Consider the following 15,000-nt stretch of genomic DNA (forward strand, 5'->3'; position numbering starts at 1 on the left):
GACCGAAGGTACGATGTTATGGCGAACCCATGCACAGACAGTAAGTTGTGTCCATTCGTGCCCGGCTCTGTACGATAACAAAGTGTCGCGAGCGGCGCACGGGTCTGCCTTCGAAAGCACGTTCCGTACAACATTTTCCGTTCTGAACCGCGATTACGCACGTGGCCAGAGCTCGCCCGATTCTGCTATCGTGTGCGTGGGGAGAAACCCCATTGATATAATTAGTCCAGAAATGGGTTGAAAGGAATGCGCCACTTGCGCCTTGCATACTCGCATCCCACACAACATGGCGTGGGGGTTGCCTCTCTATTATCAGCCTCGGTACGCGTTCCGTGCAGTGTGGGCATCGTGCTGGGTGTGTTTCCTGTGTTGTGAAAAACACCGTCCGTGCAGCCTTTTTAAGAGATATTAATTCGTATGCCTTTTCAATGCAACCGGCCATCTTCCCCAGATCATCGGAAGATCGAGTCGACAATCTCGAGCTGCCGAGCATACTGTATAACTCGCCGCAAATGTTGGGTTGAGGGATCGCTTGAGGATGGGAGCTCTGTGCTGTCGATGCCCATGTGGTGTTTGAGCGCCCCTTTCTCAGGTGCTGTTTCTTCCGTCTCCTCGGTACGTGTTCCGTGCAGCGTGGGTGGCGTGCTGGGTGTGGTTCCTGTTCATTGGGTGGATATTACTACTGTGCGTGGGTTTGGCAGGCTGTTTTCTACGGAGGGGTGTCCAGCGTAATGCTTGCTTGGCCTTTGCTGAGGACCCATCTCACAGCGAAGGGTGCACGTGGCTCAGATTTACCTCAGGAATAATCAGAAAAGAATAGTAAGAATGAAGTTAGAAATGAAATGAAGAAGAAATGATGTAAGCAAACCTAGCTATGAGATCCTCACAATGCATGCCCATTGTCCTGCTCGACAAAAGGGAAGGGACTATCTACATGTATATTAATGGGATAACTGTCTTGGGACACTTTATGTTGGATGCATGCGGTTCCGAGAACGGCAACAGTATGTATGTATGCATGTATGTTCCAGAAATACAGCCAAAACGGTACACGATGGCTCAAAAATTTTAGGGCCATCTTACTCACCATTCTCCTGCGGTGCGCAGTAACATGTTTCATTCAAATCAGGCAACGAAAAAAATTATAAAAAAATGAATTCTCGATTCAGTCAAGTACTCTTCGGGAGATTTTTGATCAATGCAAACAACCTCAGCAGTTTAGTTCGCTGGAGCTGTCTTTTTTTTTCTTTAAATGATTTATTTTAAAATCTCAAACATTTAGTATAGACAAAGAACGATTTATTTTTCAGCATAAAATAAACCGCCATTTTGATCGAATACTTCCGTGTTCATTAATAAATTAAATTGTGTTTAGAAGATTACACACAATAATTTCTTCGACTTCCTTTTCTCCGGTTTTTTTTTTCACATTGACGCGCAATATCAAGTTTCGTTCAAATCGGGCAACGAAAAACATTATTAAAAACATCAATTCCCGATTCAGTCAAGTACTCTTCGGGAGAATTTGATCAATGCAAATAACCTCAGCGGTATAGTTCGTTGGAGCTATCTTTTTCTTTTTTTTGAAATGATTTTTTTTATCAACCGCTGTCACAATGGGAACCCGACGGGTTCATGGGTCGCCTAGTAACCCTTAAAATTAGAGGTCTTTCCTTTAGAGAAATTGCAAAGCAGCCAAAGTGTCGGTGAGTACAGTTTCCTACACCATCAAAAGGCACTTGGAAACTGGAGGAAACTCTGACAGGAAGAGGTCTGGCAGACCCAAAGCTACAACACAATCAGAAGACAAGTTTCTGAGAGTCAAGAGCTTGCGTGATGAACGGCTCACAGGACAGCAGCTTCAAGCACAGCTTAACACTAGTCGAAGTAAGGAAGTCTCAGTTTCAACTGGGAAGAGAAGACTTTGAGCTGCAGGTTTGACAGGTCGAGTGGCAGTAAGAAAGCCATTGCTAAGATGGCAAAATAAGAAAGAGGCTCGCCTGGGCCATGAAGCACCGCCAGTGGACTACTGAAAACTGGAAGAAGGTCTTTAAAAGGCTGAATTGTTCCCTGTGCAGTTTCAAAGGCTGAATTGTTCCTTGTACAGTTTCAAAGGCTGAATTGTTTTTGTAAAGTTTTAATTCTCAATTCAGTGAAGTTGTACTGCACAGAAAACTTCAGTTTATATTGGAGCAAAAATCATTTAAAAATAAGGCAGTGTTGCCAGTCAGTAAATGGCTTTGTATGTCAAGGCACAGACTTGTTGATGACCCCTTGTGCCATGGCGACATTACAAATTCCTCCTTCAAATTTCGCTTAATGGTATCAGTGCTTCCTTATGGGGATCTTTACAACCCTCTGCAGGTTACTTTGAGGCAGGCAGTCGTTTGCCCAAATTGATCTGTTCGTGTTTCCATTTAAACAGATGGTTCATGATTCAGGAAACAAGGGTTTGAATCCCATATACCACGTGTGTCTGCACATTATCTAATGTGGTGAGCTATTGTGTGTACCAAGTCTGAAGGGGCTGTACAATTGGACCAATACACTCCCATGCCAAATTTGGAGAAGATTAAAAAATATATTTTAAAAAACAACATACAAAATCAAGACTCATGGAAGAGTGAGAACATTGAATGGATCAGGATGAAACAGAACAGAAAGAACAGTGGAAAGAGGGGGAGACGAAAAGTAGAATAGAAAAATAGAGAGAGACTTTGAGAAATTAAGGAAGTGGGGAGGAATGGAGAGCAAGACAGGATGTACTGGTTGGACAAGATGGATGCAGAAGGAAACTCTCAGGAAGAAAAAAGTGGGAATTTGGAAGGGGGTAGGATTGGTGGTGGGGGAGGGGTAGTGGTTCAATGGGTGTAGAAAATATGATGGTTTTTGATGGGGTATGGTGGTGAACAGCTAGTTTTGAAGACCTGGAGGGAATAATGAGATTGAAGAGAATGTGGAAGTTGGTTCCACAGGTGGGATAAAAGGAACAAATGAGTGGAGGTGAGCAGTGATCCTAGATTTATGTAGTTTAACCAGAAGGGGGTTGATGGTGAACCGTGCATGTTCTGCAGAAACCTAAGGGGTGGGGTACAAAGCACAGAAAGAACAGAGGGTGCAATGCCAGAAAGGAGGTGGTGAAGACAGATACCACCAACTTGACTGTGATGACGAAGAGATAAGCCATAGATTCAGCTTCAGTGTGGGAGATTCAAATAATCTTGAAGGCCATGGTTTCCATGATGTCACGCTGAGCAGCATGTGAGGCAGGGAAGCCAGCCCAGAGGAGAGAGCAGTACTCCATCAAGCTGCAGACGAAGGCCTTGTCAGTGGATAAGAGTTCAGCTGTGCCAAGGAAGGACTTTGTATGATGCCATTTGATGGCTGGCTTTGAAGACCAACTTTGAAATGTGGTTTGCCCAAGAAAAATCATGGCTGATAGTGAGACCCAAAAGTTTGAGTGACTGAACTTCTGCAAGACGACTATTAAGAAAGTAGATAGGAGAGTTTGCCAGACGGTCCTTTCAGAAAGAGAGAGTGAGTGTGAGATTTGTCAGGATTGAGATACATATTCCAAGTGTTTGACGAGCTTGTGATTTTTTTTTTCCCCCCAAGGTCTGTGTTGCAGCCGTTTGCAACACTTTTGTACATCAGCCTTGATTTGACACACCTGGTTCGTGTCGTAACCTTTTCTGTTGCTGTGAGACGGCAGTAGTTTATGATCTGCAAGCTGCCTATTCAAATTTGCTGTTTTGTGGGGTTGCTGTCACATGTTTCGCTCTGCCAATCATCTTGATTTAGGACCCTCAGCCATTTTGTATCAGGAGAACTCGTGAGTGAGTGGACTCTTTTGTATGCTGCTAGTAATCTTGTGAATCCGGCCCCTGTGTGAGCCACATTTTACTGTTGTATCTTCGCTACGTCACCCTAAAGGGGTCGCAATCTTGTAAGTTCATCTATTTTGTGTGATCCAGCAACTTTTTCTGCCCATCAGATAACTTTGATTATTATCGAATGATCGGTGTGGCCTGCATCTCTATCCTAATGCCAGGATGAGGTTTATTGGGCTACAGAATGTTCCTTATTATACCGAGTCTGTTAATATTTGCAGAACATTGTGATGAGTTTTTGTGCTGTGATCAATTTAATGAGTAATTTGGAAGAAGAAGAATTTGGTGGCTATAGCTTTATGATTAACATGCATCGCTGTAAGCCATGCTGACTGTGCATCTCGTATATGTAACTTAGCAGTGCATTTTGTTTTGTTGCAGTGAATCTGCATGGAAGAAAGGTCATTGTTGAATAAACACACGAATGAAAGATGTGACATCTGCTTCTTCAGTGATTTTTTGTAGCAACATTGAAGATCATCCTGGGGGTGATCAGCCAAGTTATAGACGGGGTATTACGAGCATCTCTGAAGGAGCAAGAAAACCCGTAACAGTCTGAATGATGAGGGATGTCATGACAGATTGGAGTAATCAGCAAATAGATAAAGAGGATTTTCCAGAGTCAGAGAGATAGTTGATGAACATTAGGAAAAGGACTGGGCCCAGAACACTGCTTTGGGGACACTCCAGCCTTGACAGGGAGAGGAGATGATAGGATTCCATGGAGAGCCACACGTTGGCTCCCTGAGTGGAGAAGTCAGTAAGCCATGTGTGGAGTTGACCTTGGATGTCATAATCAGAGTTTCGAGAGCAATGCAGGATGGCAGACTGTATCAAAAGCATGAGATATGTGTCGATATTTGTTCAGAAATAAAGGAATGGTGTGCAATTGTAATTCGTTGGAAATAAACAAACAGGAAAAACAATATGTCTCCACTTGCTTTTAGAGAAAATGAGCTGTCACAAAGGAACAAAGCATTGTTGTTGCACTGTTAGGCTGCATTAAAGGTATCATGTGGAGGAACCGTGCTGTTCCCTTTCCTCATACCAGCTCAAATAAACTTCCCATTGCCTGTTTTCTATAGTTTTGTCATCAACTAAATTCCCTTAATTATTACAACACCATGATAGTCACAAGTACTGTGGATGTAACACTCCTCGAAAACCCCACTCACCTCTAAGTATAATATGCCATAACAGCTGGGGTCTTGTGTTGTGGTGCTTCCAATCATACCTGGTGCAAACAGCAATATCCATCAAAAATACATTTCAATTAAAGCCTTGCTCAGTAATACCTGGCCCTAATAGTAGATGTTTTATGGACACCATTCACCGAGCTGAGGATTTCATTGAGTATTGATTTGAAACTGTCCGGTTAATGTACGTCTGAGTAAACGTTTAACATTTCACTTGATGTTACCACAAATCACAAAGTCCAGTGCTTATCATGCGTGAAGTTACCTGACTGGCCAAGTTCGATGACTGCGTTCACTGGATTACCTGAGGCAGAGTTGGTTTGTTTATCGACCCCTGAGCCCGTGCTCACTGATGCTGGAAATTCCAAAAAATCTCCCGCCGTTTTCTCTTGCTGCTCCATGTTCACGTCTCTCCTGTTGGAAGTTTTCTCTGCATCACCTTTCCCAATGTCATCACTCCATGCCTCTTCTTTTCCTTCCTCTTCATCATCTACCTTGTCTCCAATTTCATTCCCCTGGCCAAGTTCATGTTCTCTCTCCATGTCATCCTCATCGCATCTATCACCATCATAACCAGGGTACTTTTCTTCATCTTTGTCATCCTCATATCCATGACCCATATCTCTTTTGGTATCATCATTGTATTCCTCATCACTTTCAGCTCTCTTTATGCTTGTCTTATCAATTCCTGCATCTCCATCTTCCTTATTATAGGAATTGGACTTGCCTGTGTGGAAGAAAAAAGTATGGTGTATTCACTTACATGGCAGCGTATTCACTTATACACATCATATTGAGCTGAACATAATCCACACTTCCTGAGGTTTTTCTTTTCTGTGTTCAGATTGAGAAGGTTCCTATACATTCACTGTACAAATTTATGAACTCACGGTGACGTAATGCCGCTAGAGCATCCAGAGAAGACTTCATTTTCTTCTCCTCACGATCTGCCCACGCTTGCCTCACTTCTCGCTCCGCAATGAGACCTCCACTCGCCCAAGCTTCGGCGAAGACCCTGCACAATAACAAACCCAATAAAGGAGACATTGATAAATGCTCCCAATGATAACATGCACAGCACGGTATGTGCCGGGGGGGGGGGGATCCACTGTTTTGAGGAACACCATTAGATCTAAGCAAGGGTTTGAACTCCAACCTGACCTATCCTTGGGGAAGATGGGCCGATCGTCGAGATACGTGAGATGCTGTAGACGAACAATGAGAGACTTTCTGTAGTTGGACATGTGACCCACCAGTGGGTTACCCTGCAGGTTCAGCACATGCTTGGGGAGGAAGTAAGTAAAAGGGTTGAAGATATCAGCAGGAATAAAATGGGTTGAAAGCAAGAGAGTGGATTATATCGGACACATGTAACAATGACAAAGGAATGTAAAACAAAATAATTAAATAAAACAATTATCTTCTTCTTTAATGATCACAATTATTCCCACGTTCATGTGGGGTTGGCCAGGGAGAAGCTTGGCCCAAGTCTTTTACGAACCAGCTGGCCAGGCCTGATGCTCGACTAAGGTGAGGGCAGGAATTTGTAATTTGTTCAGGGTGCAGGCAAGAGTTCACCGTGGGATCTTTAACATCCACCAACAAATGTCAACAGATGGGTCGGGTAGTTTAATGTCAATCTGAGGGAGGGCATACGTTGATGAATTACCCTGCCTGTGAAACACCGGCATGACAATTTATAGCTGGGTCGGGATTCGAACCCAGGCTAGACAGCTTGGAGAAGAGTGTGTTAAATACAACAATGTAATGTAGAAAAAGTAAATGTACGAATGAGAAAAAGATCGTAGAAATAGCAAATGCAACAAAATATTGAAGAAGTGCATGTCAAAATGAGGAACAAGATTATGATTGTATGAAGAGATAACCAGTGCAGGGAGGCATTCCAGGAAGCCGATGATGTCAGGTTCAGAAAGCCGGTTGTAGGAAAGATCAAGGACTGCGAGCTCAGGCAGGCATAATAAGCCTGATAGGTCCTTTCGTGTAGAAAGGTAGTTGTGAGAAAGTTGAAGCGTTTGTAGTCGAGGAGTACATTCTGTAGTAAGGAAGAGTTTAATAACATGAGAAAACGTACAGGGATAAAGGAATTCCATGGAATTTGTATGTATTAACGCCATGCCCGTTTGGGTGTGTGGAAAGCAATGCAAGTGCAACTAGTGCTTTGACAAATGAAGAAGCACAAACATTGCATTAGTAGAGCAGGTTGCAGGAGAGGTAGGGTATTATGAAGGTAGTAGACTCTAAAGTCAGCCGAGGGAACAAAACACATGAGGTTAAGGTTGCGAGCCTGGGATCAATGATGTAGATAAAGCTAAATGAAGTGAAAACGGTTCTGTCATGTGCGGCTACACTACCTCATACTTACTTTGTTTGGACCCAAGGAATATTTTCCCATGTGGAATTTAGCATTCCACCTTAAATGGTAGGCATTAGGCTGATGCACTCATTCAGCTCCTGGAAGTTCAGCAATTTGTACAGGAAACCATGTGTAATGATGGGAAATCTGGAGCTTTCCTCTCTTCTCACAAGTCTCCTGGGCCTGGAAAGCCTTTGACACGATAGATAAGCTGTGATATTGGAATGTGTGGAATTATTCAATAGACTTGCTCATGTAAGAGAATAATCCCTGATTGGAAGACATTTTGAGAAAAAGATGCGTTGTCCTTTTGTTACCTCCTCCCACTCCCCCAGACCCCAGTTCCCAACTCTTTTTTTTGTTTGCAGGAAGATTGTGAGTGGATTACTGATCCTCAAGTGATAAGGTGTTTCAAAGTCATTTCATTAGTTGGTTGCCACAGCAATGTTATGTGGAGAAAGGAAAAAGTGCCCTTGGTGCATGTTTTTTTTATGCCTCCACTGACGAAGTCGCCATCGGAATTATTATTAGTTGAAGGCTAAGATAAAGGCAAACTTGAACAAACAATGGGTGTGGGGAGGAATGAGGGGTAGGAAAGGATGCATGGGGTAGACAAGATGGAGAGAGAAGGAAACTCTCAGGGGGAAAAACTGAAAATTTGGAAGGAGGAGGGATTGGGTGGGGTGGGGGTGGCAGTTAATGAGGGTAGAAACCATCATGGTTTTGGATTTGGGACGATTTGAGAAGGTGGGAAACAGCTGTCTTAAAGACCTGGAGGGAAGAATGAGATTGAAGAGAATGTGGAAGTTGGTTCCACAGGTGGGAAAAGAGAGAATCAAATTAATGTAGGTGAGCAATGATTCTGGATTTATGCATTTTCACCAGAAGAGGGTTGATGGTATGCCTGGTGTTGGCTTAATTATTATGGTGGTGGGTTTGGGATCCTAGGATCCTAAGTTCAAATCTCACTCAGATGTTGAATTAAAACCAGGTGGGGTTGACTCTGCCTGTCATCCTTCCGAGGTCGGCAAAATGAGTGCCAGCTTGCTGGTATCCTATGTCGGAGTGGCGACCTGTCCAGGATTGTGCCCAATAGCCAAGGAGACTGCTTAGGCAGCACCAACGCTCTGCACAGAGTATGGTCCCAATGGATGGATGGATGGGTTGATGGTGGACCATGTGTGCCCTGCAGAAACCAGGGTGGGGGGAGAGGCAGAAAAAGGTGCAAGACCAGAAAAGCGGCGGAAGAAGACGAGAAACCACCGACCCGTCTGCGATGGCGAAGTGGTAGACCTATCGACTCAGCTTCATCGTGGGAAATTCCAATAATCTTGAAGGGCTTGGCTTCCATGGCATCAAGCTGAGTAGGATGTTAGGCAGGGGAACCAGCCCAAGAGGGGATAGTCGAACTCCATTATTCTACGGATGAAGGCCTTGGAGGTGGACAGGAGTTCAGGTGTGCCAAGGAAGGACTTTGTGTGAAGGAGAATGCCCATTCAGCATTCGGAGGCTGGCTTTGGACGCCAACTTTGAAAGGTGGTTTGCCCAAGAAAGATCATGGCTGACAGTGAGACCCGAGACTTTGAGTGAATGAACTTCCTCAAAAGGATTGGTAAGAAAGTAGATTGAGGAGGAGGCTTTCTAGATAGTCCTTTCAGAGAGAGAGAGAGAGAGAGAGAGAGAGAGAGAGAGAGAGAGAGAGAGAGAGAGAGAGAGAGAGAGAGAGACAGAGAGAGAGAGAGAGAGAGAGAGAGACAGACAGAGAAAGAGAGAGAGAGAGAGAGAGAGAGAGAGAGAGAGAGAGAGAGAGAGAGAGAGAGAGAGAGAGAGAGAGAGAGAGAGAGAGAGAGAGAGAGAGAGAGAGAGAGAGAGAGAGAGAGAGAGAGAGAGAGAGAGAGAGAGAGAGAGAGAGAGAGAGAGAGAGAGAGAGAGAGAGAGAGAGAGAGAGAGAGAGCGATAGTGAGAGTGTGAGTGTGAAATTTGTCAGGATTGAAAGACACATTCCAAGTGTTTTACCAGTTGAAGATTATATCAATGTCTGAAGAGAAGGAAGAGGCTGCAGCCCTGCCTGTCTGAAGGATGAGGAATGTTTTGACAGATGTTGGAGTCATCAGCAAATAAATCAAGAGGATCTTCCAGAGTCAGAGATCATTTATGAAGATCAGAAATAGGACTGGGCCCAGAACACTGCTTTGGGGCACTCCAGCCTTGACAGGTAGAGGAGATGAAAATATTCCAATGAGAGCCACACATTGGCGATGGGAGTTTAGGTAGTCAGGAAGCCATGTGTAGAGTTGGCCTTGGATGCCATAGGCAGAGATTGAAGAATAAGACAAGATGTCAGATTGTAACAAAAGCAAGAGATATGTCCAGAGAGACGGCCCTGATCTCGTCTGACATTGAAGGCATCCATGCATTGTTGGGTGAGTCACAACTGCATGTCCAAGGTGGAGTGACCTGGTCTGAAACCAAATTGGTGAATTGAAATGAGGTTGTTGAAGAAAAGGAATGATTTTATATCATTGCGATGATTGGTTCCATGACTTTGCTGTTGATCAGAAGTAAGTTGAAAGGTCTGCAGTTCAAGTGATCAGTTTTTGCACCTTTTAATGTAACGCAATGATGTTGGCAGATTTCCAAGCAGATGAAAGATGACCAAGGGTAAATGACAGAGTGAAAATGGCAGGTAGAGCAGCAGAGCAGGTTTTTAGGACACGTGAGCTGATGCCGTCCGGTCCGGGAGCAGAGTCAGAGTCGAGGGTTGAAAGAACCTTGTCCACCTTCTCAGGAGCAAAAGACAGAGTCCAGGAGCAGTTAGAAGAGAAGGCAAGTCCGACTCTCAAACTGGACTGGACAGCATCAGCTCATGTATCCTAAAAACCTGCTCTTCTGCTCTTTCACATTGGCTCTCTGCCCTTCTCATCCTATCATTTCAATTAGGTAATCTTCCACCTTCTTGGAAATCAACTAACATTAGTGCATTATATAAAAACGTGCAAAAATGATCACCTTAACTGCAGACCTCTCAGCTTACTTCTGCCACATGCAGGAAGAAGAAGAATAAGCTTACCTCCAATCGTCAGCAAGGTTATGGAACCAATCATCACAGTTGATAAATCTTTGATTTTCTCCAATAACCTCATCTCAGATCACCAATTTGGTTTCAGTCCAGGTCATTCCATCTTGGACTCACCCAACAATGAATGGAGCCCCCCAATGTCAGACATGCATTCAGGGCCGTCTCTTTGGACATATCTCGTCCTTTTGATACAGTTTGGCACCCTGCCTTACTCTCGAAACTCTCTGCCTATGGCATACAAGGCCAACTCCACACATGGCTTCCTGACTTCATCTACTCATGGAGCCAACGTTTGGCTCTCAATGGAATCCTTTGATCTCCTCTTCTTGTCGAGGCTGGAATACTCCAAGGCAGGCAGTGTTCTGGGCCCAGTCCTTTTCCTGATCTTCATCAATGATCTCTCTGACTCCGGAAAATCCTCTTTATCTATTTGCTGATGACTCCAACCACTGCCGGGCATGTCTTATCCTTCAGACAGACAGGCTGTAGCCTCTTCCCTCTCTTCTGACCTTGAAAACAAAAAAATCACAAGCTGGTCAAATACTTGGAATGTCTTTCAATCCTGATATATATATATATATATATATATATATATATATATATATATATATATATATATATATATATATATATATATATATCTCGCAAACCCTCTTATCTACTTCCTTAACAATCCTCTTGAGGAAGTTTTGTCATTCAAACTCCTGCGTCTCACTGTCAGCCATTATCTTTCTTGGGTGAACCACATTGCAGTTGGTCTCCAAAGCCAAGCGCCGACTGGGCATCCTCCATCGCACAAAATCCTTCCTTGGTACATGTGAACTCCTATCCATCTACAAGGCCTTCATCCACAGCTTCATAGAATACTGTTCTCCCCTCTGGGCTGGTTCCCCTGCCTCATATCATGCTCAGCTTGATGCCATGGAAACCAAGGCCTCCAAGATTATTGGAATCTCTGGTAATGAAGCTGAGTCTGTGGGTCTGTCACTTCACTGTCGAAGATAGTTCGGTGATCTCTCTTTCTTCTACCATCTCCCTTCTGGTCTTGCACCATCTGCTCTTTCCATGCTTTGTCCCCCCCCCCTCAGGTTTCTTCAGGGCACACACAGTCAACCATCAATCCACTTTTAGTGAAACTACCTAAATCCAGGATCACTGATCACTTCCACTCATTTGTTCCTCTTTTTTCCCCATATATAGAACCAACTTCCACATTCTCGTCAATCTCATTCTTCCCTCCAGGTCTTCAAGCAAGCTGTTCACCACCATCTCAGATTACCTCCAATCCAAAACCATTATCTTTTCGACCCTCGGTAACACTCTCTACTCTCCCCTCCCCCCCCCACCCCAACAATCCTTCCTCCATCCAAATCTCCAGTTTTCCCTCCTTGGAGATTCCTTCTGTATCCATCTTGTCCACCCCATGCATCCTGTCCTGCCCCCCTCCCCATTCCATCCGACACCCTTTGTTTGTCTAAGTCTCCTTCTGTCTTGGCCTTCTACTCTGCTCTTGGTGTTTCCCTCTCTCTCTCTAGTCTTCACTGTTAATTTTGCATGTGTCTCTACTGTTCCTCCTGCATCCTGTTATGACCTGATCTGTTTAGTGTATTAGCTCTTCCAAGAGCATCAGAATGTGCACAAAAAAGGCACAGAATGAAAATTTGAGGTTTAGGCCCAAACTGTTGGAGCGCCAACACGTGGGACGTTGGGTAAATTGGTTATATAGAACCACATTAGAGGGGAGTTAATGTCAAATGATAAAAAGTGTTGTGATGATGATACTAGGATAGAGTAGGGATGCTCCCCTTTCGTAACATATTTGATGTCTGTGGACGTTGGAATAACGGAGTAGGCTAATTGGACTTTGTGTGGACCCATTGCGTCCCAATTGTTCATGTACGTGTGCCTAGCAGTACTCGTTTCTTTATAATTTATTTTACTTTCTTTATGAGGTGTTTTATACAGAAATAGATGTCCGAGATTGATGCAGAAAAATAGCCTTCCACATCACCCTTTTGGGTTGTTGTTTTTGGTACTTCCCCTTGAAAGAGCACCTTATCTTTTGATTAAGCAGTGTCAGGGGGACTATTTTTAGCCTGATCTGATTGTATCAGGAATTGTTCCCAGAGTACACAGCTATAGAAGTGAGCATGCTGTCTCAAAGTCATCTTACTATCCCAAAAAAATGAGTGAAAGGCCATTGAGGTCATGTGAAGTAGGGTATTATGAGATAAGATGGCCAGGGTGACATAAATGAAGACAAGCAGAGTGAGATTTAGTCAGAGCATCAGATGATGTGTGACACATGACATTATTAATTGGTGTTGTGGAGTGACACGAAAGGGAACAGGTTCCTAACCCAAGTTTTCAATTGATTTTATCAAGTTGTGACTGAGATTGAGAGTGTTGAGCAAGAAGGTAGCATCAAGTCCTTCTATATGCTCGATGATGTTGTTCTGGAGGAAGAGGCAGCGGAGATCTCTCTGGGTAAGTAGACCCTCGATGCGCCGGATACCATTGCACTGCAACCACAAGCAGCGCAATCCAATGTACTCCTCCAGGTTCTCTATGCATCCAAAGCCTGCCATGTTGCAATGAAAAGTGAGGGGAAGGAGGGTGGGAAGAAAACGAGACAAGATTGAGGGGAATGTGGAGAGTTAATAATCTTTGCATGTGCCACTCAAACCAAATTGAAAATGGTGTTCCCCTGACTTGGGCTCTCTCACAGCCTGTGTATGACCGTCTATCTGAGCTGAGCGAAAAGCTCACATTTAGAGCAAGTGTACATTTTCAATGGATGCGAGTAGTTTTTTTAACATCATGAATTTGAGAAAGCGCAAGTTTATCGCCGTGGGAAACAAAGTGAGACTGACGGTTTGGCACTGCTCCAGCCTGCTTGGGGTCATGAATCAAGTTCTATTTTTTATGTGTACTTGACCAAAACCCTTGGAAGAGCTAGAGCAGAATGGAAGTGAACAAAATGGAAAGGGAAAAACACCAACAGCAGAATAGAAGTGATGGTGAGATCAAGGGGAGGGGGGTCAACACTATGCACACAAGCTGAAGGGAATACAGCAAGAAGAGTAAGGGGAAACTAGAGATGGAAGAGAAAAGGAACAAACCAACCAACAACAAACAAACAAAAAGATCATGGCTGATAGTGAGACGCAGAAGTTTGAATGACTGAAATTCCTCAACAGGATTGTTGAGAAAGTAGATAGGAGGGTTTGCCAGACAGTCTTTTTGGAAAGAGAGCATGAGAGTGTGAGATTTGTCAGGAATGAAAGATATATTCCAAGTGCTTGACCAGCTTGTGATTTTGTCAAGGTCTGAAGAGATGGAAGAGGCTGCAGCCTGCTTGTCTGAAGGATGAGGGATGTCATGGGAGAGGGTGGCATCATCAGCAAATAGATAAAGCGATTTTCCAGAGTCAGAGAGATAATTGATGAAGATCAGGAATAGGACTGGTATGGGTCCAGAACACTGCTTTAGGGGCACTCCAGCTTTAACAGGGAGAGGAGATGAAAGGATTCTGTTGAGTCTCATGCTGACTCCATGAGTAGAGAAGTCAGTGAGCCATGTGTGGAGTTGGCCTTGCATTCCATAGGCAGAGAGTTTGGAGAATAAGGCAGGATGGCAGACCGTATGAAAAGCTCGAGATATGTCCAGAAAGATTGTCCTGATCTCATGTCTGACATTGATTGAGGCCTTCATCCTTTGTTGGGTGAGTAGAAGCAGCATGTCCAAGGTGTAGTGACCTGGTCTGAAACCAAATGGGTGACCTAAGATGAGGTTGTTGGAGAAAAGGAAGGATTTCATATCAACTGTGATGCTAGTTGATGATTGGAAGTAAGCTGTTCGGTCTATAGTGAAGGTGATCATTTTTTGCACAATTTTATGTTATGCAATGATGTTGGTAGATTTCCAAGCAGATGGAAGATGACCTAGCGCAAATGACAGGGCAGATAGACCATGTGTAAGAGCTGAAGATCAGGTTTTTGTACAAGTGAGCTGATGACGTCTAGTCAAGTAGCAGAGTCAGAGTCGAGGGTTTTAGAGACCCTCTCCACATCCTCAGGTGCAAATTACACAAAGTTTAGGAGCAGTTTGGTGTAACTCGGAAAAGTGACTTGAGAGCGAGGGGTTGGGGACACAAGATTTGGAAGCAAACACATAATGGAGGCATTCGGTCTTGTCACAAGTGGAGCTGGCTGTGGAGCAATATTAAGTGAGGGAAGGGATGGGTGTGGGGGCGGGGGGGGTGGGAGCATACACCAGAGACAGACTTATCAAGGTGTTCGCACTCTGCATTCGCTGCTCACCTCCACTCATTTCTCAAATGGTGAGTTTTAGAGGAGGGACACAAGTTTGAATGTTCATTCTTGAGGTTCGACAGATGTTGTTTTCTGGCTCTCCTGAGAGTACATACACACTTGTTGCGGACTTTTTGGAATGCACTGA

At 44.1% G+C, this 15,000-nt stretch overlaps 1 protein-coding gene and 2 long non-coding RNA genes across 18 annotated transcripts in view; 2 read left to right on the plus strand and 1 right to left on the minus strand.

Moving 5' to 3' along the window:
- The window catches only part of LOC147012498 (uncharacterized), an 8,970-nt gene extending 4,643 nt beyond the window's left edge, over positions 1-4,327 (plus strand). The window contains exon 2 of the long non-coding RNA XR_015051639.1: positions 4,272-4,327. This is a non-coding gene — a long non-coding RNA (uncharacterized LOC147012498). The remainder of the gene's footprint in view (positions 1-4,271) is intronic.
- DNAAF1 (dynein axonemal assembly factor 1) overlaps positions 1-15,000 on the minus strand; it is a 158,809-nt gene that overhangs the window by 78,588 nt on the left and 65,221 nt on the right. For 12 of the 16 annotated variants that reach the window (XM_085856837.1, XM_085856833.1, XM_085856835.1 and 9 more), the window contains exons 4-9: positions 12,899-13,120; positions 6,973-7,139; positions 6,248-6,369; positions 5,977-6,101; positions 5,352-5,813; positions 5,066-5,124 (exon numbers count right to left, since the gene is read on the minus strand). In XM_085856837.1, the coding sequence (XP_085712963.1) occupies positions 5,066-5,124; positions 5,352-5,813; positions 5,977-6,101; positions 6,248-6,369; positions 6,973-7,139; positions 12,899-13,120 (1,157 nt within the window). Of the gene's footprint in view, positions 1-5,065; positions 5,125-5,351; positions 5,814-5,976; positions 6,102-6,242; positions 6,370-6,972; positions 7,140-12,898; positions 13,121-15,000 lie in introns of those variants that run through there. The other 4 variants (XM_085856841.1, XM_085856839.1, XM_085856834.1 and 1 more) reach the window with 2 other exon arrangements.
- LOC147012496 (uncharacterized) overlaps positions 1-15,000 on the plus strand; it is a 78,478-nt gene that overhangs the window by 38,118 nt on the left and 25,360 nt on the right. The gene's annotated exons all lie outside the window — the stretch shown is intronic.

This window comes from Eptatretus burgeri, chromosome 15, assembly GCF_056783735.1.
Source record: "Eptatretus burgeri isolate ZD-2024b chromosome 15, Ebu_testis_v1, whole genome shotgun sequence".
Taxonomy (NCBI): Eukaryota; Metazoa; Chordata; class Myxini; order Myxiniformes; family Myxinidae; genus Eptatretus; species Eptatretus burgeri.